This window comes from Sorex araneus, chromosome X (genome assembly GCF_027595985.1).
Source record: "Sorex araneus isolate mSorAra2 chromosome X, mSorAra2.pri, whole genome shotgun sequence".
NCBI classification, from domain to species: domain Eukaryota; kingdom Metazoa; phylum Chordata; class Mammalia; order Eulipotyphla; family Soricidae; genus Sorex; species Sorex araneus.
Genome location: NC_073313.1, coordinates 11,454,507 through 11,479,088, shown reverse-complemented (window position 1 = coordinate 11,479,088; position 24,582 = coordinate 11,454,507). Strand labels below are relative to the sequence as shown.

At 48.8% G+C, this 24,582-nt stretch overlaps 1 protein-coding gene across 1 annotated transcript in view; it reads left to right on the top strand.

Moving 5' to 3' along the window:
* The first annotated feature begins 2,994 nt into the window (after nt 1-2,994).
* The window catches only part of ARHGAP6 (Rho GTPase activating protein 6), a 516,153-nt gene continuing 494,565 nt past the window's right edge, over nt 2,995-24,582 (top strand). Inside the window, exon 1 of the mRNA XM_055121046.1 lies at nt 2,995-3,743. Coding sequence (XP_054977021.1) covers nt 3,159-3,743 — 585 coding nt within the window. The 5' untranslated portion in view covers nt 2,995-3,158. The remainder of the gene's footprint in view (nt 3,744-24,582) is intronic.

Here is a 24,582-nt window from a genome sequence, read left to right as displayed (position 1 = left end):
GGACTTCGTGACCGGAGGGCATTCTTATTAGCCCTACACAATCATGGCTGGCTTGTACTTTCAACCCCACAGTCATCCTACAGGCTTAGGGAAACAACTTATAGGAATCATGAATTACTCTGCTCAACCACCTTGAGTGCTACATGGTCCTATGAAGGGTGACTTTGTTAACCATCTACTCCAAATGCCAAAATCCAATGAGGCATAACCAATTCCATGCAATGGTATCCGGGTGGTAGCGACATTGTGGTTTTGTTACTAGGGACAAGTTTCAAGGTATAGTGAACGGAGGAAAGGACCAGTGAGACTTGATTTCTTTTACTTCTAGTTTGACTTGTTTGGGGAAGGAAGAAAATCAGTCTCACCCTCCTTCCCCAAAGTGTTTTGGCTAGTGTAGTCAGGCACGGCAGTGAGTGATTTTAAAGGCCCTGTCTCATCACAACACACCTAAATGTTATTCACTGAAAATCTCAGGTTTATAAAGGAAGGACAATGGTAAGGATGCTGGAAATGGGTCACTGTCACTGTCACTGTCATCCCGTTGCTCATCGATTTGCTCGAGCGGGCACCAGTAACGTCTCTCATTGTGAGACTAATTGTTAATGTTTTTGGCATATCCAATATGCCACGGGTAGCTTGCCAGGCTCTGCCAGGCGGGCGAGATACTCTCGGTAGCTTGTCGGGCTCTCCAAGAGGGGCGGAGAAATCGAACACGGGTCGGCTGAGTGAAAGGCGAATGCCCTACTGCTGTGCTATCGCTCCAGCCCAGAAATGGGTACCATTTTATTTTCCAGCAGCCTAGAGCTCATAATGTTACCTGAAGTTCACTGGGTGTGGCTTGCTGCTGGACATTAGATATCCACAGCCGAAGTCCTCTGTGGAGATATTAATTATTGATTATTCTTCTGTTATTTGCCCCATGACATGCCTCCAGGACAGTTGAATTTGTAGGAACAGAGAATTTCTGTGGGTTATTTTTTTCTGGGAGGCCGGCACCAGCGAGGGTGTGAAGCATCCAATCCAGGATCTCACACAGGGAGGGCATGTGTTTCCTCCCTGACTCACATCCCCAGCCCAGGGACTATTTTCAAGTGGAAGGAAATTAATCTTTCTCCTGAAAGATAGAAGGATTGGTAGACCAAAGTTGGAAAATTCGGACACACGGAGCAAATGTGTGTGTCCAGCACGTATATTTTACAAGTTCAAAGCAAGTTGGTTTTTTGTTGGTGGGGGGAGAGGAGAGTACGTCCTGCCATGCTCAGGATTTACTCTACACTTAGGGATCACTTAGGGATTTACTCTACACCACTTTACCCTACACTTTACTCTACACTTAGGGATCACTCTTGGTGGTGCTCGGGGAACCTTTGGGAATGCAGTGGATAGAAGCCGGGTCGACCTCGTGCAAGGCAAACCCCTCTGCACTAGCACTCCAACCCCTCTGCAGGATTTTTTTTCTTAAAAAATCCGGCTTTGAAAAGAATGATAAAGAAAAGTCATCTCGACATTTGTCTGACATTCTTAGCTCTGTGGAGTGGCAGAAGGGGAGACAGGAGCGCGGACCCTTGCAACTTTGTCTTCGCTCCCCTAGGGAGAGAGTTGTTTGAGGCGTGGAAAAAAACGGACAAGTAAAGTGCAAAGCCCTCCCCGCGGCGGGCGACCGCGGCCCGGCGCTGTATAGACCCGGGCAGGCAGGAGCGAGTGTGGGGGTCGGGCTCGCAGCAGGGGCTCTTCGCCCCGCGGTTTCCAGCCGCCCAGGAATGCGGCCGCAGCTCCCGCGCCCAGAGGCGTCTAAGAGCCGACCTAGGGCTCCATCAGTTTGCGGGCGCCAATCGCTAAAGCCCCTGGCCTGCCGGGCGCCTGCCCACCGCCTGGCCGCGCTCCCCCTCCCCCTCGAACCATTTACACACGACCCCCAGACGGGAAGACCCCGGCCGCGCCCACCCCCCCTCCACCGAGGACGGTCGTTAAGCCTCCTGCGACTTCACTGGTTGCCCCTGCATTTGCATCCTTCCGGCTCCCCCCCGAACAAAAACTGCGGAGCGGAGGGTCGCGGGCCGATTTCGCCCCGACTTCAGGACCGTCCAGGCTGCCCTCCTGACACCAGTGGGTGGAGTGCAACCCGACACCCGCCCTGCCCTTCCAGAAACGTGAGTGGAGCTGCTGGCGGCCTAGTGCATCTGGGGGGAGGCGCGGCGGGCTGGAGCGGGGGGGGGGGTGGTCTGCGCTTGCTTCCTCGCGGCTCTGTCCCCGGGAGACCCCCCCTATCAGGGGCGAGCCGCGCTCTATCTGCCAGCGCCTCTCGGCTTTGGCGCCTGGAAAACTCCGCGCGCTGCGCTTCGCCCGCCGCTGGCTCCGCCCCAGCCCCGGCCCGGGCTTCGCTCCTGCCCACCCGTCCCCGCCGCCTCCTTCGCGCCGCCTGCAGCCTTGAGCGTGCGGGGCCGGGACCGGGCTGTGAAGAGCGAGCGCCCCCCATACAGGGGCACGGCCCCCCTAACCCCCCACGCCCCCCACCTCGCGCTGGGGGCCCCCCCCGTCTCGCTCCCACGCTGCAGCCGGGCGTTCGCTCCAACCCTCGGAAGGCCCCGGGCGCCGCGCGCTCGCGGTTCCCACTTTGTGGCCAGACTGGCACCTCGCGGGACCCCGGAGTTGGCGGACGCCCGCGCGCCGGGTGGCTCGGAGGACGGGGCGCGGCTGCCCAGCGGAGATCGGGGCGCCCCCGGAGCGCCCCGGGAGCGCAGCTTTGCCAGCCGGCCCCAGGCCCGGGGACAGTGACTGCAACCGCGCCGGGAGCGCGACGGACGCGCCCTGGGCGCACACCCAGGAGGCCGCCTGCCCGGCTGGCCGGACGGTCCGCGGGGCGCCAGGACGAGCTGGCCGGACGCTTGCAGGGGGAGTGGCGCTGCGGGCCGGGCTGCCCCCTCTTCTCGCCGCCTTTGGTGACTTGGGCGCGGGGGCCCCCAGCCCTGTCCCGACCACCTTTCCTCGAAGGCTGCTGATGGATCTCCTGCCTCCGCGCCCGCCGCCGGGGCACCCGGAGCTCGTCGGGGACGCGTGAGCCGCCCCGTCTGCTCTCCCCCGCCGTCGGCGAGCCCCCTTCCTGCCCGGGTTGCACCCGCCAGTGTCCCGGGCGCTGGGACACGGTGGCCCCCGCCGACATGTCCGCGCAGAGCCTCCTGCACAGCGTCTTCTCGTGCTCCTCGCCGGCCCCGGGCAGCGCCGCGTCGGCCAAGGGCTGCTCCAAGAGGAAGCTGCGCCAGACCCGCAGCCTGGACCCGGCCCTGATCGGCGGCGGCAGCGGCGGCGGCGACGCCGGACCTGAGGGCGGCTCGAAGGGACCCCCGGGCGGCCGCCTTTGCTCCCCGCTGCCCACGGCCGAGGGACCCGCCTCGCGCTCTACTCTCTGCGCTCGGGGCCCAGCCCCCCGGGCCGCGCGCCCACCGGCCCCCAGACCCCTCTGCTCGTCCTTGTCCACACCCAGCACCCCGCAGGAGAAGTCGCCGTCGGGCAGCTTCTTCTTTGACTATGACGTGCCCTTGGGTCGCGGTGGCCCCAAGAGGAGCCTGGCTTGGGACCTGCCCTCGGTCCTGGCCGGGCCGGGCGGCGGCCGCAGCGCCATCCTGTGCTCCGCCAGCGGGGGCTCCAACGGGATCTTCACTTCACCCCGGAGGTGGCTCCAGCAGAGGAAGTTCCAGAGCCCGCCCTGCAACCGCAGCCACTCCTATGTCGTGTGGAAATCCGAGGTAGGGACCAGTGCGGCGCGTCCTCAAGGACCCCGCTGGACCCCGGCTGTCGCTGAGGCCGTCTGTCGTCGCCATCTGTAGCAGAGCTAGGTTCCTCTGGCGGGGCGGCGCGGCTTCGACCGCTCCAAGGGTGCCGGGAATGGGGTGCCCTGCGTGTGTGTCTTGAAGGCATTCTGGGGTCCGTGTGGGATCAGCGGTGGGAACTTAAGCAAGAGATGGATGAGGTTCTGGGTGAAGTGTGGTTTGTGCTGCGAGTCACTCAAAGGCCACCTCGCCCCTACTCTGGGGTTCATGTCCCAGGCACCTGCAGAGGTCCAGCTCAGAGCTGTTTGCAGTCAGTGGATAAAAAAGTCACACCTCTCGGTGCTCAGGGCTTATTCCTGGTTTTGGGCTCGGGGATCACTCCTGGCGGGGCTTGGGGAGCCCCGTGGCGGTCCCACCAGGGTTGCCACGTGCAAGGCGAGCGCCCTATCTGTAAGTTGCTCAGGCCCAAGGATAAAACGATTCTTGGAATGCACCTGCAATCTGGTGCTTCTTCAGAAAACGGAGAGACCTTTGGAGGTGTGGCTCTGCGCACGTGTGTGTGTGTGTGTGTGTGTGTGTGTGTGTGTGTGTCTGTGTATTGGAGTAGCAGGGAGAGTAATTACTAGACTTCTTTTGATCCATCAGTAAAGGTCTAATTTTAGAAATTTTTGATACTGAATATTAGTGTGATCTAGGAGCAAGACATGCTGCTTAGTGTATGAAACATGCCCTTGTTCCCCTAAGGACAACTACTAGCGGAATGTATGTGACTCCGCGATGGGGCATAAAGAGGTTATACTGGGAGCTATCTGGTGCCTCTCACAGGTTGATGCTCTGGGGAAGACAGTGCCGCTGGAAGGCTGGAGTTGCTGAGCCGGAGTGCTAGCACAGCTGGCAGGGCACTTGCTTTGCACACAACCAACTTGTGTTCAATCCTGGCATCCTGGAAGGTCCCAGGAGTGCCACCAGGAGTGACGCCGGAGTACAGAGCCTCAAGTAAGCCCTGACCACCGCCACGTGTGACTCCAAACCCCAAAATAGATAAATAAACATTTGCTGGCACTGAAAAAATAGTAACGTGGGTTAGGGTACATGCAGCCAACCTGGGTTTGATCCCTGACACCCCATATAGTCCCCCGAGTCCACCAGGATTAATCCCTGCATGCTGAGGCAGGAATGAGCCATGAGCACCTCCAGGTGTGCCCCAAAACCAACCTCCCCCCAAAAAAAGAAAAAAGCAAAGCAAAAAACAAAAAAGAGAAGAAAAAGCTGCCAGTTCCTATCTCTTTAAACTTTATTATTATTATTATTATTGTTATTATTATTATTATTATTTGCTTTTTGTGTCACACACAGCGGTGCACAGGAGTTACTCCTGGCTCATGCACTAAGGAATGACTTCTGGCGATGCTCAGGGGACCATATGGGATGCTGGGAATTGAACCCGGTTGGCCGAATGCAAGACAAACGCCCTACCCACTGTGCTATTGCTCCAGCCCCCAAACTATCATTTTGAAAAAAATATAACCTGTTTCTTTTATTTTAAATTTAATTTCTTTTAAATCTGTTTCCACAAGGTCATAATGAAAAATTTTTTTTGGATTTTGGGCCATGCTCACCGTTCAGTGCTCAGGGCTTATTCCAGGCTCTGTGCTCAGGATTACTTCTGGCGGCCTTAGAGGACAATATGGGATGTGGAGGATCAAACTTGGGTCAGCTGCATTTAAGGCAAACACCTTCACAACTGTATTATCACTCTGACCCCACAGAATGAAAAATTTTAGTTATTTAAATTAAATTTTATTTATTTATTTTTGTTTTTTTGGGGGGGTCACACCTGGCGATGCACAGGGGTTACTCCTGGCTCTGCACTCAGGAATTACTCCTGGCGGTGCTCAGGGGACCATATAGGATGCTGGGATTTGAACTCGGGTCAGCCGTGTGCAAGGCAAACGCTCTACCCGCTATGCTATCACTGCAGCCCCCTAAATTAAATTTTAATTAAATTTAAAATTTTAAATTTAAAAATTTTTAAATTTAATTATTTATTTTTGGGGTCACACCCGGCGGTGCACAGGGGTTACTCTTGGATCTGCACTCAGGAATTACTCCTGGTGGTGCTCAGGGGACCATATGGGATGCTGGGAATCGAACCCGGGTCAGCCACGTGCAAGGCAACCGCCCTCCCCGCTGTGCTATTGCTCCAGCCCAATTTTTTTTTTTGCTTTTTGGGTCACACCCGGCGTTGCACAGGGGTTACTCCTGGCTCATGCACTCAGGAATTACTCCTGGTGGTGCTCAGGGGACCATATGGGATGCTAGGAATCGAACCCGGGTCAGCCACGTGCAAGGCTGTACTATCGCTCCAGCCCAAATTTTTAAATTAAAAATTTTAAAGTTAGAATTACAGAAATAAAATCCTCTTGTAATTTCTGGGGCTTTAGAAGAGATAAATTCAACAGAACAAACAAGGGCAGTTTGAAAATAGCGTTCGAGATATATACCTTACTCGCTAAAATTATGTCGCTGAGATTTTGACAGACCACCTTAGAAAAATCAGCAGGTTTTAATCAGAAATATTTGCATCACATGTTACTCAAATAATTTACACTGTCAAAGTCACCTGCGCTCTAGGGTGGAGTGTGCAGATTACAGAATCTAACAAGGATTACTGAATCTGTCCATGGAAGAAATAAACCAGAGAGCAAGGGCCGTTGCCAAAACGGAGTGCATCAGAAAAAGGATTACAAACCTAACGCTGAGTTTCTCTTTAGAAAATGGCCGTAAGCAGGGGCTGGATTCTTCCTCTGTATCAGAAGCACGTGGTTTTTTTTGTTTGTTTGTTTTTACTTTTTTGGGTCATGCTTGGAGATGCTCAGGGGTGGTTATTCCTGGTTCAACATTCAGTAATTACACCTGGCAGTGCTCAGGGGACCCTATGGAATGCTGGGGATGAACCTGGGTTGGCCATGTGTAAGGCAAATACCCTCCCCACTGTGCCGCTCTCTGGCCCTAGAAGCACGTGTTATCAGATGAATCTACAGGATATTAAGACAAATGTACAGATCAATCAGATTCATGGATTAGATAGCCCATCATATCATTAAAGAATGTTCCTTCCTGGGGCCGTAGAGAGAGTACAGTCGGTAGGGTACTTGCCTTACATGTTGTCTACCGGGTTCTATCCCTGGCGCTGAATAGGATCCCCTCAGCACCACTGATCCCTGAGCACTGTTGGATGTGGCCCCAAAGGCACAAAAAAAGAATGTCTCTGACTGGACCAGGGAGATAGTTCAAAGCGATGGAGCATATGCCATTTGAAGCTCTGAGTTTGAGCCCTGGCACCTCCTGATGCCCTCAGTACCCCTGGGTGTAGCTCTAGTGGTTACTCAACTGTCAGGCTTGCACTACCAGACCAAGCATTGCTGGGACTGAGGGCGCCCCTGGGCCCTCCTAGTACGGTTTGGGGTAGTCCCTGTGGGGGAAAATGTTCCTGATCTACTTAGCAATCATACATACCTGGATAATAGTATAGCGATGCAGCTCTTTGCTCTTACAAGGAAAGTCATTCTGCTACTGCTGATCACGACTGGTGAGATGATTGTTTTTCTTTTTTCTTTCTTTCTTTCTTTCTTTCTTTCTTTCTTTCTTTCTTTCTTTCTTTCTTTCTTTCTTTCTTTCTTTCTTTCTTTCTTTCTTTCTTTCTTTCTTTCTTTCTTTCTTTCTTTCTTTCTTTCTTTCTTTCTTTCTTTCTTTTCTTTCTTTCTCCCTCTCTCCATCTCTCCCTCCCTCCCTTCCTTTCTCTCTCACTTCCTTTTTCTCTCTCTCTTTCTTACTTTCTGGCCTTTTTTTTTTGCTTTTTTGGTCATTCCAAGCTCATTCACTCAGGAATTACTCCTGGCGATGCTCAGGGGACCATATGGGGTGCAGGAATCAAACCCAGGTTTGCTGCGTGCAAGGCAAATTCCCTACCCGCTGTGCTTTCGCTCCAGCCCCAGCTTCTTTTTGGCTTCTGAGCCACACCCAGCAGGGTGCAGGGCCTACTCCTTGCTCTGCACTCAGGGATCATTCCTGGTGAGCTTGGGGGCACCATATGGGGTGTGCCAGAAATCAATCAAACCCAGGTCAGCCATGTGAAAGGCAAGCCCCTGGCCCTCTGTACTATCTCTCCGACCCCAAGAAATGATTTTCTTAGTCATTAAAATCTCAGAACCAGTGGGAAAGTAGGTGGACTAGGGCAATACTGCGTAGCTGCGAATTGCACTCAGCAGTGTTTGGACAGGCTCAAGACACTCGTCTTCCATGACCTCTGCTTCTCTGCAGTGGGTAAAACTTAGGACACTATGATTGAGTAAAAGATCCAAATTTATCCTAAAATATACGCGTGTGTGTATATGTGTGTAATCACTTTATTCGTGAGGTCGACATGGGGTGATTGGGTAGAATTCTGGCGCGAAGGTCTGAGGCAGTTTTGTTGAGTTTGGTCCAGATATCTTACCCATAACTTTGGGTCCTGAGTTTAATGGCCTGGATTACCTTCCATTGGTGTAAGGCTCTGGAACCTTTCAAAAAACAAGGAAATTCATCCTTTGGAATGTAGCATGTCTGCACTTGCAAGTGAACTATGTCCTTTGTCCCAGAAGTGAATCTTTACTAATGATGCAGAAAGTCTAGCAAAGGAGCACCTGGCCGGTCACTCCGGTCACTCCGAGGCTCTGGAGGGGAGAGTTGCTACTTGACCTGTGTGCTCGAGCTCAGGCCACTCCCACGTTACTGAGAGTTGTGACTGAAAGTCTCTGTGCCGTGGGAGCTGTTCTGTGCTTTGCCTGTTTGGCATGTTTGGCAGTCTCCCTGACCCTCTGCTGATGAGATGCCAGATACTCCTATCTCCTAGTGTCCTAGGAAAATGTGTCTGCAGACACTAATATGTACCCTATGTGGCCTGAGAGCCAAAATGGCCATAGTTGAGGTGCCAGAGAAACAGCAGAGCAGGTAGAGCACTTACCTTGCATGGTAGAGCAAATTTGGAGGACTCGGGTTGTACATGCAGTGCTGGGGCTCAAACCTGGCTTGCTCACATGCAAAGCATGTGTTTTAGCCAGCACTTTGAAATTCTTTGACATGAAATCTCTGATTTCTTCTTTTTGGCCATTTGGGTCATACCTGGTGATGCTCTGGCATTACTTCTGGCTCTGCAGTCAGGAGTTACTGCTCAGAACATTATATGGGCTGCTGGGGATCAAACCCAGATCAGGCGCACAGAAGCAAAGCAACTTACCTGGTATACTATCGTTCCAGCCCACTTGAATAATTCTGAGCATGGATAAAAATGATCAGGACTGGGGCTGGAGAGATCGTACAGGGCTTAGGTGATGGTCTTACCTGCAGTTGACCCTATTTTGGTCTTTAGAACCATATATGGTCCCCTGAGCACGCCAGGAGTGACCCCTGAGCACAGATCTGGAATAAGCTTTGAACATTTCTAAGTGTGACCTAAGACCCGCTCCTCCCCCACCCTCCCAAATAACGGGAGGGCCAGATTACGTGGGCTCTTCTTCAAGGCATCTCTTGGCATCAACTCCATGGAGAGGAGTTTAGGAAGTTAGAAGTTTGGTGTTCCTGCAGCCTTTCTGAATCTGGCCGGGGTTGGATGCTTCTGTACAACAGGCAGGTTCTTCAATGTGAAGAACACAGCTGTGCACGGCTCAGGACTATGGAATTTCCTTTCTGCAGAGCATCTCCACCTGGAGGTGACTTTGTCCCCATGGAGACATTTGACAATGTCTGAAGACAGCTTTGGTGTTCATGACCCGAGTTGCTGAGGTATTAGTGTCTGTCACTGCCATAACAAAGTGCCACAAACTTAATGGTTTGGGGGAAGCCAAATTTATTATCTTATTCTAGAAGCTGCCAGTTCTGCAGTGGGTCTCGGTGGGCTCCAGTCAAGGGGTTAGGGAGATTATGCTCTTTTGTAAGATTCTAGACCCTTTCCAGCATTCCCTTTCCTCCAACCTTGCAGCCTCACGGAGAGTTTGCATTTCTCTGACCCTTGTCCACAGCCTTTTCTCTCTCAGATTCTCATAACGGTGCTTGTGAGTAGATTAGATGCACTTGTGAAAGCCACACTGTGGTCCCTATTTTGCTTCGCAGTCAATTAGCAGTCTTCCTTCCACCTGCAACCTTAACCCCCCTCTCCTCTTGAAACCTAACGTGCTCGCAGGTTCTAGAGATTAGGCTGTGGATACCTCTGTGGGATATTCTGCCTACCACAGGGGATGCTGCTGGCATTTAGTGGGGTGATAGAAGCACGTGTTGCTTCTCCAGAAAGACTACTGTGTGGAGCGTTATCCGGCCCCAATATCCAGACTGGGAAGCCCTGAGGCAGAGAACATGGGTAGTGGGTGTCTGTAAAAGTGATGACACATGAGGTCCATGCTTCATATAACCTTCTAGTGTTCCGGGGTCAGCCAGCAGGAGAAGGGTGAAGCAGCCTGAGGGTAGCTAGACAGAGTGAACCTGGAAAAATTCTGCTGAAGGTCTTACAAACCACTGGGCATTTGCTTAGAACACAAGGTTTCTGCATTTCTCACTCTTCCATTTTAGAGAATGGTTTTCTTGAAAGCAGAACTACTCATCTTTGACATCTCCAAATGGGCCTCTGGGTCCCAGAGTTTGAGAAGGAGCAACCCTTAGACGTGTGCTTCTGGACCTAAGCACTAAGTTGGCCCCCGGCACATCTGGCCAGCACTGGGCCACACCCAGTGGTCTTCAGAGATTTCTTCTGGCTCTGTGCTCAGGGAATCACTCTTGGCAGTGCTCGTAGAACCATATAGAACCCAGTCAGCTATGTGCAAGGCAAGCACCCTATCTGTTGTACCATCTCTGTGGTCCTTGATGGACGTTTTTGATGACCACAGTTGGAATGGGAGTGCCATTGATAGAGGGTAGCTGTTAGAGGCCAGTGGGGAGAGCCAGGGGTATTACTTTCCATTACACAGGGCACCAGCTGGTGCCACATGGCAATGATCTTGCTCCAAGTACAGGAGCGCTGAGGCTGAGAAAGAAACCTTGTATAATGTGCTGCTGTCTACAGGAAACTGGATTTTGCTAGGTTTTGCTTTCCAGTACCATTTTCTCTCATTCTGTGGCTTTATTCTTGGTTACTTCTTTCCTTAGTTACATATCAACCAGAGCTTTGAATTGGGGGGTTACAAGGTTTGTCTTTTTTTTTCTAAATTAATGAAAATAAGGGCAAGGTCTCCCTGTAGTATTTGGGGAACCGATTGGTGCTGGGGATGGAAGCCAAGGCCCCCACATGTAAATGAGGTGCTCCAGTCCTTTGAGCCATCTCTCCAGTCAAGTTTTTGAAAGTCGCGATCAATGTGCGGTGCCTATATATGTGTGTGTGCAGAAAAACTGAATTTTAAATTTAGAATGAAAGACATTTTAATGTAAAGTTTCAATGTGGACAAGAAGACTAATGTGAACAAATAGAGGCTTACCCTTATCACCCAAGAGGAAGTAATTAGAACAAGTTAGTTTCAAGCCAGAAATTGCCACAGCACATTTTATAAGGAATTAAATCTGAAGTCAGCACAAGGCGTTACAAATTTATTCACTGGAAAAATTGTCATTCGATCTTCAGATGCTATCTTTGCAGTATCTCCTTGCTAGAATTTCTTTCTCTTTTTTTGGCTTTTTGGGTCACACCCAGCGATGCACAGGGGTTACTCCTGACTCTGCACTCAGGAATTAACCCTGGCGGTGCTCAGGCGACCATATGGGATGCTGGGAATCGAACACGGGTCGGCCGCATGCAAGGCAAACGCCCTACCCGCTGTGCTATTGCTCCAGCCCTTAGAATTTGTTTCTTGTGTCTTTTTTAGGGAGAGCTGGGCCTGAGCGTTCACTTCCTGTGGTGTTTAGGGGACCACGTGGTACTTGGGATTGCACTGGGCTTCGCTCCTGCCAGACAAGTGCCTACAGCCCCGTCCTCTCTTTCAGACCCCCTAAAGTGATTTCTCTACATGTCACTCTAGCGGAGAATGGTGTGAAGACAAGCTCTTCTCTCCTGCTTTGACTCAAGCACCCCCTGAATTTTGGTGTGGGAAGGTTGGTAAGATCCAGTGGATCATCTAGCTCCAGGCTCCTTACTTGCAGTTGCAGGGAAGGGCTAGAAAAGTTAACCAAAAGTTGGCCACAAATGGAAGACAGGATGCCCCTGAAATCCTTTTAAACTCTTAGGATCAACTGTCACCCTTCTGGAAAAAGTGCTCACAAGTGAGCACCTGAAATCTTGTAGCTCTTTTCTTTAATTTGATCCCTTCTGGAAATAGGGCTCTTTGGGGGTAGTGGAGCCAACGTGCGATGGATGCTCAGGGATTACTCCTAACTCTGCACTCAGGGATTAGTCCTGGTGGTGCTGAGGTGACACTATGGGATGCCGGGGGTCAAACCTGGGTCCACCTACTGTACTATTTCTCTCACCCTGGAAACAGCACTCTTAAATCCTGAGGCTCTGAGATGTCTTTGAGCTGGACCCCATTGGACCTAACTGGTGGTTTTGCTCCTTCTAGTCCGTGTGCCCCCTTCCACTCACCTTCGCTTAATGCTCTCAGTTCTTCTTGTGAAGGGGCCGTGACATAAAGTTTCTTTGTGGTGGTCTCTGCTTGAAGCAACTTTCTCCTCCCCTTCCCAGGGCACTCTAGCTGTGACCTAGGTTTCTACTTCTAATACCTAGTTCTGATTTCTGGTGACACGCCTCCTCCAAAAGCTCCCCTGCTCCCCTGGGGTCCTCTGCTTCTGAAGAAGAGCCAATAGCCCCCTCTCCTCTGAGCAGTTCTCCTATCCTTTTTTTCCCTTTTGGGTCATACCTGGCATTGCACAGGGCTTGCTCCTAGCTCTGCACTCAGGAATTACTCCTGGCGGTGCTCAGGGGACCCTATGGGATGCTGGGAATCGAACCTGGGTCGGCCGCATGCAAGGCAAACGCCCTCCCCGCTATGCTATCACTCCAGCCCCCAGTCCTCCTATCCTTGAGCTGCCTAATATCGCTCTTCTTCCACCCAGTTCATTTGAGCAGGCCAGTTGCCTTTCATTTCTCTGTCCCCTGCTTCCTTGCTTCCACCTTCTCCCACAGGTTCTCAAATCGTGCGTGTTTACTTCTCATTTGTTCCATTCTACAAAGGATGGATGTGGAATGCATCCAAGTCCTGCCATCTCTCTCCAGCTGTCCCTTCTCACTGCCATGATGATCTCTGTGGTTCTTCGTTGGAGGTGACTTCTGTTCACCCTGCCTGCAAGGTCTCCTTCTTGGCTTATCCGACTTAGCACCTGCTCCTCTCAAAACACTGTAGTCAGGATAAATCCCTGAGCCAAAGCCTTTGCTGGGACTCAGTGGCTGATGAATAAAATCCAAGTCATCTCCCAGACTTGTCCAGTTGAATCTTTGCCTGCTTTTGCCCAATGTTGGTTCACCACAGCCCAGTTGACCCCTCAGCCAGGAGGTCACACGTGTGGCACACTTGACATGGGAGATATGTGTGTGTGGAACAAATAAACCAGACCCCTCAAGGTGCCTGCCCCTCTTTGAAAGCGGTGCTTTCAAGTAAATCTTCACCTGTGTGCAGAATCCAGTACATGGGGCAGGAGCACCGACCCAGAGAATAGTGCCTCCTGAAGCCTCCGCATCCTGGTCCCCAGAAACTGTGGGTCTGTCTTGTGGAGCTAAAGGGACACATCAGTTGTGACTAAGTTCCAGCTCTTGAGATACAGAGCTTATTACATATTCTCCAAGAGAGCCAGTGTAATCATAAGAGTCCTGTTAGAGAGGGAAATAGGAACTGAATCAGTAGGGGGAGTGGAGAGAAAAAGGGGTAGGAGTGTGGAGGGGGAGGAGGCGAAGAGATAGGGAAGAAGAGGAAAAATAGAGAAAGATGTTGAAGCTACTCCACTGGAAGCTTTGAAAATGGAGGAAGGAGCCGTGAACCAGGAATGGGGCAGCCTAGAGTCTGGGGAAGGCAAGGGAGTGGATTGTGTCCTGGAACCTAGAGGGCATTTGTTCTAGCCTGTTAGGACTGCCAGCCTCCAGAACTGCAGGACTGCGAATGTTTTAAGTCATGACACCAGTGGTCATTTGTTCCAGCAACAGTAGGAAGCTGATGTACAAATGAAGGAAGTCTTGGGAGTCTGAAAGTTAAACCAACTTATGAGGAAGTTTGGGCCAAACAAAAAAGGATACAGCACTGCAGCCAAACCTGGCTTGTTGTGAGAGAGAAACACAGTATGCTTCAAGTGCCTAGAGAAAGCGCATTGGAATAGAGCCTGGGCTTGGGAAGATGGTGGAGGATGAGTCTGAAAATTTCTTTTTTTTCTTTTGGGGTCAAACCTGGCGATGCATAGGGGTCACTCCTGGCTCTGTACTCAGGAATTACCCCTGGCGGTGCTCAGGGGACCATATGGGATGCTGGGAATCGAACCTGGGTCAGCTGCGTGCAAGGCAAACGAGTCTGGAAATTTCTGATATAGGCTTTCCAGTTTGAGTTTTTTTTTTTTTTTGCTCCTTGGGTCACACCCAGCAATATACAAGGGTTACTCCTGGCTCATGCACTCACTCACGAATTACTTCTGGCAGTGCTCGGGGACCATATGGGATGGTGGGAATTGAACCCGGGTCAGCCATGTGCAAGGCAAATGCCCTACCCGCTGTACTATCACTCCAGCCCTCCAGTTAGATGTAAAGGGTCCATGTAGAAACTTTTCTCTCACCTTATCTTTCTACTTTTTTTTGGGGGGGTCACACCTGGCGATGCACAGGGGTTACTCCTGGCTTTGCACTCAGGAATTACCCCTGGCCGTGCTCAGGGGACCATATGGGATGCTGGGATTTGAACCCGGGTCGGCCGCGTGCAAGGCAAACGCCCTACCCGCTGTGCTATCTCTCCAGCCCCATCTTTCTACTTTCAATCACCTGGCCCCCTGTTTCTCAAGGCTCTGTGTCCACTTGATGGCTCAACAAGATACCACCTCAAAGCACGTATGTTTTGCTTGTGGCACAGTTCCTAAAGCAAGCAAGCCTTGCATGTGAACTCATGTGCCTATGCTTGAACTCCCAGGCTTCCATCCTGTGTCTGCAGGAGGAACTGTGTGGCAGTGAATGTCCTGACATCTACGGTTTAGGCATCCTGTCTGGTTCATCATGACTTACGATAGAGAAGACTGTAATTGTAATTGTGGTACAGTGTGGCAAAAAAAAAAACCCACTTGGAATGAAACATGGGAAAAGTGGTTTCTTAGTTCGAAGCAAATTGAGTTTTTGTTATCAGGGAACTACAAATCAAAGCCGTAATGAGGCATCATGTCATCCACTAAGATGTCTGTAAATCAAAAAGATATACTTGTTTGTAGGGTCACACCCGGCAGCACTTAGGGTTTACTTCTGGCTCTGCACTCAGGCATCACTCCTGGCCGGCTTGGCCGACTAGAGGGGGAGCAGGGAATTGAACCCAGGTTGGCCGCATGGAAAGTAAGCACATTACCTACTGTACTATCTCTCTGGCCCCCCAAAAGACAGATTTTAAAAAGGACAGACATTAACAAGTGTTGGTAAGAATATGGAGAGATTAAAACTGCCACACACTTTGGTGAGAAGGTTTGGAAAACAATTTGGTGGTTTTCCAGAAAATTAGCTACTGTAGGATCTGGCAATTTCACATTTACCAATGCTCAAGAGAAGTACAAATATCCTTACACAAATGGCTTGTACATGAATGCTTTTACCAAGAGAATGCTCAAGAGAAGTACAAATATCCTTACACAAATGATTGTGCATGAATGCTTATACCAGCATGACTGATCAGGGTAGTCCATCAGTAGAAACAGTGAAATGACCATCAACTAACTAATGAAGGGATGAACACCGTGTGGCTCATCTGTCCAGTGTAAAATTAGAAATAAAAATAAATGAATTACCTGTATGTGCTACAGCATGGGTAGGCTTGAAACATGATGCTAATGAAAACTGAACCATGAAAGGACACTTTTATATGATATGATTCTATAAAATATTCAGAACAGGCCACTGTCACTGTCAGTGTCATCCTGTTGTTCATCAATTTACTTCAGCGGGCACCACTAACGACTCTATTCCTCCCAGCCCTGAGATTTTAGCAGCCTCTCCTTACTTCCCAAAGATTGGAGGCTCTTTCAGGATCAGGGGAATGAGACCTATCGTACTGTTTTTGGCATATCGAATATGCCATGGATAGCTTGCCAGTCTCTGCCCTTGCAGACGGGACAATCTTGCTAGCTTGCTGGGCTCTCCAAGATGTGTGTATATATATATATATATATATATATATACATATATATATCAAAAACAGTAATAATACGTCTCTCAATGAGAGACGTTACTGGTGCCCGCTTGAACAAATCGATGAGCAACGGGATATATATATATATACATATATATACATATATATACATATATATGTATGTATATATTTTACTCTCTATGATTTGTTGCCTGCTGTCTGAGCTCCATCAAATATGGTGTGGTAATTATGGAAAATGGGTAGGAAGTGTCTTATAATGTTTCTGGAAAGCAGCCTGGAGTGTGGCTGTAGTTGAGTAGTGGAGGTCAGATGCCAGGGCTGGGTCCCTTGGGGTGGGGAGGGTTGTCACCCACCCCCCTTTGTGGCACCCCGAGTGAAAACAGCCTGGTGTGGAGTCTAGTCATAAATAAATAGTAAAACTTAATTTTATTTTATTTTTAATAACTGCAGAATTATTCACAGATGTATTTAAATATAGTTCAGCGGAGAAATAAACCTTAGTGGGAAATATAATTTATCTCATTATAATATAAGCCTTTTTTTTGTTTGTTTTTTGGGTCACACCTGGCGATGCACAAGGGTTACTCCTGGCTCTGCATTCAGGAATTACCCCTGGCCGTGCTCAGGGGACCATATGAGATGCTGGGAACCGAACCCAGGTGCGCTGCGTGCAAGGCAAACGTCCTACCCGCTGTGCTATCTCTCCAGCCCCTATAATATAAGCCTTTGACATTACCTTTGACACACCATTCAACTATGTGAGGACACTTCTGTTCTACGGTTAGATAAGGATCAATTTCAATTGCATAACATTTTTCCTTCAGTTCTAATAGCTAGAAATAAACATAAAACACAGTCATGAAGATTCCAGAGATGTGGGGCCAGAAATATAGCAGGTAGGGTGTTTGCCTTGCATGGGGCCGCTTGCGGTTCAATCCCCAGCATCCCATATGGTTCTCCAAGCACCACCAGGAGTGATGCCTGAGTGCAGAGCCAGGAGTCAGCCCTGAGCATCTCCAGGTGTGATGCAAAAACAACAACAAAGTAGGGGCTGGAGTACAAAGGGCAGGGTATTTGCCTTCCAACCTGGATTCAATCCCTGGCATTCCATATGGTCCCCTGAGCACCACCAGGAGTAATTCCTGAGCACAGAAAACAACCACAAAAGAACACTTTTATATGATATGATCCTATGAAATATCCGGAACAGGCCATTCCATAAAACTTGAAAGTAGACTAGTGGTTTCTGAAAGCAGGCCGTAGGGAGGGGTGGTGAGTGACAGCTGGGGATAGTGGGAATATTTTGGGGATAAATAATATATATATTTTTTGCTTTTTGGGTCACACCCGGCTATGCTCAGGGGTTACTCCTGGCTTTTGCACTCAGGAATTACTCCTGGCGGTGCTCGGGGGACCACATGGGATGCTGGGAATCGAACCCGGGTTGGCTGCTTGCAAGGCAAACGCCCTACCCGCTGTGTTACCACTCCAGCCCCGATAATGGAAATATTTTGGAGCTGGTTGTAGCATAACTTAGTGAGTTCACTAAAAAGTCAGTGAACTGTGCACTTGACATCTTATTTATTTATTTTGTTTGGGGGAGGGGGGCTTAACCTGGTAATACTCAGTGATTACTCCTGGCTCTGCTCTGAGGAATCACTCCTTTTTTTATTTTTTGGGTCACACCTGGTGATGCACAGGGGTTTCTCCTGGCTTTGCACTCAGGAATTACTCCTGGCAGTGCTCAGGGGACCATATGGGATGCTGGGAATCGAACCTAGGTTGGCTGCATGCAAGGCTAATACCCTCCCCACCGTGCTATTGCTCCAGCCCCTTGGGAATCACTTTTAGTGAGCTCAGGAGGTGGTATGACATGCTAGGGATCAGCATGCAAAGGTCAGCCGCAGGCAAGGTAAGGGCCCTACCTTCTGTACTATTATTACTCCAGGCCCTGAATCGTGCACTTTAAAAGGGTGATTTATGATTTGAGAAGTTTTATATTAATTAAAAAGAAACTGGGCCTACTAAAATATCCCAGTATCACGCTGCACCATCATTGCAGCATAACACCAATGGAGAAGACCAGAGTTATGGAACAGGCTGAGACCTAGTGAAATTTAAACGCTGTCCTTGAAAGGCAGCGAGGGAGGTAGGAATGGCTTGTGGTGGATTCATCAGAGCAGTCAACTGCCAGCCTGGGATTTTCTGAGCTTGGTTACCGTGGAAATACTGTGTATCTTGATTATTGTGCTTTGGAAGCAAGTACAGAGAAGCTATTAAAAAGATTGTTTTGCAGAATAGGCAAAGACTTTATTATTTATTTAGTTAGTTCTTAGGCCACACCTGGCAGTGCTCAGAGCTTACTCCTGGCTCAGGAATCACTTTTGGTGGGCTTGTTGAGACCGTATGTGCTACTGGGGATCAAACCCAGTTTGCCCACATGCAAGGCACACGTCCTCCTCCCCGCTGTGCTCCAGGCTCTAGGCAGAGAATTTAAAAAACACCTGCAGTCTTAGGAGAGATTCCAGGAGTCGCTGGAACTTGAGGCTTGTCAAGAAAGAACCCTAGCAGTGGACTGAGGGATACAAGAGAGTAAGGCGGAGCCTGAAATAAGTGGAGAGGGGATTGAGATGCCTGGTGAATGGCCAGGGATGAAGGGAAATACCTGTTTGTTCTAAGGGAAACAGGTCCATGAACACCACCTACAGGAGTGAAGAGTCAGGAAGCATCAGGTCACTTCTCAACTTGGATTGCTGCTAACTTCAAGCCCTTAACATTGCTGGGTTGTTTTCCAAAACACACAAAAAAGAGAGAGACAGCCAGAGTGAGATGAGCGGGAGGTCTAATGACACGTGTGGACTCTCATGTCTGAGAGTTGAGGAAAAAATCAGCAGGTTGATAGTGTGAACCCCAAATGTGAATGGAGAGATGGAAAGAGATGCTTTAGGTGACAGTATCCACTGTTCTAATGCCTCAAGACTCGTGTTCATAAGGTACAGGAAAATCCTGATGCACGCCAACTGTGTGTCTTCTTCTGAGCAAAGAGTCATTCCGTTCACACCAGACTCTATGATTGAGGCCTTACTTCAGCCAATGGTGTTGATAATAAGGACAATAAGTATAAGTATAATATTAATGGTTCTTTCTAGAAAGTGCACGGGAGTTTGCTATTATACCAGTAGTAGGACACAGACTCTGGTTAAGGATAGCTAGACCTGGGGCCCGGGGTGATAGTTCAGTAGGTAGTGCATTTGCCTCCACGTGACCAACCCGGCTTCGATTCCCAGCATCCCATATGGCTGCCTTGTAACACCACCAGGAGTAATTCCCAAGCACAGAGCCAGGAGTAACCTCTGAGCATTGCTGTGTTATTTTCCGAAGACACACAAAAAAGAGAGAGACAGCCAGAGTGAGCTGAAGGGGAAGTTAAGTGAAATGTGTGGCATCTGGTTTCAAGTACCAGCTCTGCGTTATTTCCCTAGAACAAATGAGGAAGCATAAACTGCCTCAGTTTCCTCATCTGTCAAATATGGATAATTAAAGTTCCAGTCTCCAAGAGTTTGGAAAGGATTTCATGACTTATTCATAAAGTGTTGTGCTGAGCCTACTTTTTTTTTTTGCTTTTTGGGTCACACCCAGTGATGCTCAGGGGTTACTCCTGGCTCTGCACTCAGGAATTGCTCCTGGCAGTGCTTGCGGGACCATATGGGATGCCGGGGATTGAACCCGGGTCGGCCGCGTGCAAGGCAAACGCCCTACCCACTGTGCTATCGCTCCGGCCCCTGAGCCTACTTTTTAAAATTATATTTACAAGTACTAAAATATGAAAAGGGGAACAAGATTAAATAAATTGGGAGATGTGCCCATCATAAAGCTGGTAGAATAAGAAAGATAAGATTTGAACTAAGGATTATTTGAGTCAACGTGACTTTTTCTGGGCTGGAGTTATAGCACAGTGACAGCACCTAACTTGCCTTGTGTGTGTGAGACCCCGGGTTCAAGCTTCAGCAGCACAGACACATTCACATAATCTTACCTGTTGTATGTTCTAAGAGCCTTGATTTTTGCCACTATGGTAGTGAAAGAAGGCTTATGTGATCAGCGAGTGAATGAGAAGAGTCAGACAATTGCAGAAAGCAAATGACAATTTATTTCGCAAGCTGTTAAGGCAAATTTTTCAGGGAAGACTCTTACTCCAGAAATCTTGGTCTAGTGACTTGGAACACAGGAATTTACAAGATCTGCTCTTCGATTTGTTGTAACCAAGACATAGCAGCAGGCTCACATGCTAGTTACAGTAATTTCATTGCATCAGAAACTTGTTTATGGAGTGCTCCGAATATTGTACACTGACTAGCTTTCAGCCTCGCTCTGGTACTTGAGCCGGTAAAGACACTCACTCTCTTCCATCAGGTCTACTGCTTACTTCTGCTGCTGCTCTCACGACGATGCACACTATTGCTCACGGTTATTTCATCAATGTCTTTTCCATGTAAAATGGAATCCCCTCGAAACTGAGATCATACCATTGATGCGCTGATGCTTTATTTGCTCAAAATCTAACTAGCTCGCAATAACATTTTAGTGGCATGTCTTGACTGATTTCAGCATTTCAATGAGCAAAATTGAGTAGTGTCTTAGGAAGTCTTCTGTCTAGTCCAGATATCAGTGTCATATTTAAATCCTATCTGCTTCTTATTCCATGCCAGCCTCCAATCCCAACAGAGAGTTTGACGGTTCTGCTTTTAAGATTATGATTGGTGAGGCTGGAGAGATAGTACCAGCGGGTATTTGCTTTGCATGTAGCCGACCCGGAATGGTATCCCATATGATCATCCCCCAAGCATGGCCAGGAGTAATTTCCTGAGTGCAGAGCCTTGAGTGACTCCTAAGCATTGCCTGGCATGACCCCAAAAGCCAAAAATATCTTGATTGGTATGGAAATTCTTTCTCAAAACTGTGTTCAAAACCAGTCTCCCTGGATTTTATCATGCTACTGATGGATTCCACTTTTACAGTCTATTTTGTTTGTTTGTTTGGGGGCCATACCTGGCAGTGCTCAGGGATTACTCCTAGCTCTGCCTGGCAGGGCTCAGGGAACCATATTTAGTGCTACAAATCAAACTCCGGATAATCACGTGCAAGGCAAATTCCCTACCTGCTGTACTATCAGTTTGATATTGCATTCTTATTGTTGGTAAGGAAGCATGCCTTAACCAAGTGTCAGCACAGAGTTTGTGTTCACTGTGTTAGCTAGGAATGGTGAATGCATCAAACCAGAATTGAAGAATGGTTTGAAGCTATGTGATTGAGTCCAAGTTGTCTTGCATACTACTTATAGAAATCCAGGATTAGAACTCACTGTCTCCAGGTTTTCTCTGCTGACCCAATGAGTCAGGAATTTTTCTTACATGATTTATAAAGACAGGTGCTGTTTCTATATTATATCATGGATTATTGCTCTGAGTCTTTGCAAGACCCCAAAGAGGCATCTTGTATCTGGCTTCTAATATTAATAGATAGTCAATAAATGGTGTTGTCAGAATGTGTTTGTCAGAGTGCCAAGAAAATAGAGCAGAAAGATGATACGGAGATGGTAAGCACACTGGAAGGTCAAGAAGTATGATATGATCCCCAGTCTTGCTTCTGAACCTCCAGCTCACGAACTCATTAAATGCATTACTTTTCTGCAGCAACAGCATACTGTAATGTTTTAATTTATGGTTAAATCGGAAATAGTTTTCTCCTTTTGTCTAGGAAAAAATTAAATAACATTGGAAATATTATTCTCTTTCTTTTCTTCTGGATATTTTTTGATTGTCTGTTTGCTTTGTTGGCCAACTGTGCTCAGGGATTACTTGTGGCGGAGCTTTGGAGACCATATGGCAGGGATTGAACCCCAGTCAGCCTCATGCAAGGCCAGTGCCCTACCCACTATATTATCACCTCAGCCCCTATTTGGAGAGACTTCCTACAGATTTTTAGATTAAAGTCTCAGTAGAGCTTCTGTGTCTGCTCTGTATGTCACTGTCACTGTCACTGTCATCCCGTTGCTCATCAATTTGTTCGAGTGGGCACCAGTAATGTCTCTCATTGAGAGACTTATTGTTACTCTTTTTGGCATATCCAATATGCACGGGCAGCTTGCTAGGCTCTGCCGTGCGGGCTCCATACTCTCAGTAGCTTGCCGGGCTTTCCGATAGGGGCAGAGGAATCGAACACATGTTGGCAGCATGGAAGGCAAAAGCCCAACCGCTATGCTATCGCTCCAGCCCATGTCTGTATGTATATTTATATATACAACTTTTAAAGCATCATGTTTCATCACTGTATCACTGTCATCCTGTTGATCATCAATTTGCTCGAGCGGGCACCAGTAACATCTCCATTCGTCCTAGCCCTGAGATTTTAGCAGCCTCTCTTTACTCGTTCTTCCCAGCGGTGTTACATTGGAGGCTTTTTCAGGGTCAGGGGAATGAGACCCATCATTGTTACTGTATTTGGCATATCGAATACGCCACGGAGAGCTTGCCAGGCTCTGCCGTGCATCATGTTTCATAAAGAAAAAAAGAATGGCTGATAATTACCACATTTAACTGCAACAATGTGGATAAATTATTTTAAAGAAAATATAAGCCTTGGGCTGGAGCAATAGCACAGCGGGTAGGGCATTTGCCTTGCATGTGGCCTACCCGGATTCGATTCCCAGCATCTCATATGGTCCCCTGAGCACCGCCAGGGATAATTCCTGAGTGCAGAGCCAGGAGTAGCCCCTGTGCATCGCCGGGTGTGACCGAAAAAGCAAAAAAAAAAAAAAAAGAAAATATAAGCCTTTAAAATCCTGCATAAGACATGAATGGAACTAGAGGGTATCATGCTAAGTGCAGTCAGAAGGGGAGGGATGGATGGGAGTGGAGAGACAGTTCAGTGCTCTTGCTTTGCATGTCTGTAGCAGTCCCAGACTTGATACCAGGTATAGCACATAGTTTCCCAAGCCCCACAGGGAGTAATCCCTGAGCACAGACCCAGGAGTCAATTCTGAGCACAGCCGGGTCTGGCTCAAATAAAAGGAAAAGGAAAGAAAAGTGTGGGATTTAAAGATGCACAGTGGGGAAGCAACAAATATTCAAGGAAGCAGAACTGAGGAATTCATCCACAGAACTTTGAATATGTGTGTGGAGAGGGGCATGCGTTAAATAGAAGGGGCATTTGGGATCTTGGTGGAGGGAAGTGGGTAATCTAGTCAGAAGTGTGGTGTTGGAATGATGCATGCATGAAACTGTCATTATCAGCATTGTAAATCACAGTGCTTTGATGAAGATTTTAATAAATCAAGGACAACCTGCACAAAAGGGGGGAGCAGATGTGCTCTGTCTTAGAGGTTTTCCAAACGAGGGGCCTCGGTGAATGCCATTCCTTTGAGAGGTGCTGCCCAGAAGTAGCAGCGGTGAAGGAGGAAGCATCTGGCACCTTTGTAAGTGGTCATCGAAGTTGTAGTAATGAAAAAGTGGCAATAGAGGTCCCACTAGACTCCTGGAAAACAAATAGAATGCCTCTCAGGTTGCTTCAGTTATCTTTCGCCGCACAGCAGACGGCCTTCAAACTTAGTACAATGTGAACCTGCAATTAGAGTCGGGCTGAGCCAGGAGCTTCTGCTCCAGATGGCTCTCTCGCCGAGAGAGGGATGTGACGCCTGCAGAGTTCAAGGTATCTGGCCCTGTCTGTTGTCTTTGTCTTTGTGTTCTTCCACGCTGCTCCTGTCTTTCCTAGCAGTCAGCACGGCATCTTCCTCACTCTGCTGTGAGTTTATGAGTGAGTCCCAGGGCCGGGCCACATTCAAGGCCGCAGGAAATAGCTTGCACTTCTGTTCTGTGCCTCCCAAACAGTACCCTCGGGGGGGCACTCCCTGAGATGATTCTGTATTTACTGTTTGACTAGATGGGTATGGATTAACTCATAGCTTTAAAAAACTCCACAGGCTGGAGCGATAGCACAGCAGGTAGGGCATTTGCCTTGCATGCGGCCGACCCGGGTTCGATTCCCAGCATCCCATAGGGTCCCCTGAGCACCGCCAGGAGTAATTCCTGAGTGCAGAGCCAGGAGGAACCCCTGTCATCGCCGGGTGTGACCCAAATATAAATAAATAAATAAACAAACAAACAAATAAATAAATAAATAATAAAAATTGAAAAACTCCAGAGTTCCCAACTTGCCCATTATGAAGAACACTTTTTCCTTTCTAGATCAGTGTTTTCCAACACATGCAATACAACCCGCTGGGCCCAGCAGTGCTGGGGGAGCCCGGGCCCCCACATGTCTGGCATGCCTCCTCCTCTCTCAACCCTCTGAACCTTCTCTCCCACAGTCAATCTCTTGATGGGAGAAGCAGCCAGGAATTGGTGGCAGGTTTCCTAGATGACAAGACCAATGATGGGAAACGAGAAGGACTCCACAGTCCCGTCTCCTCCATTGCTTGAGATTCC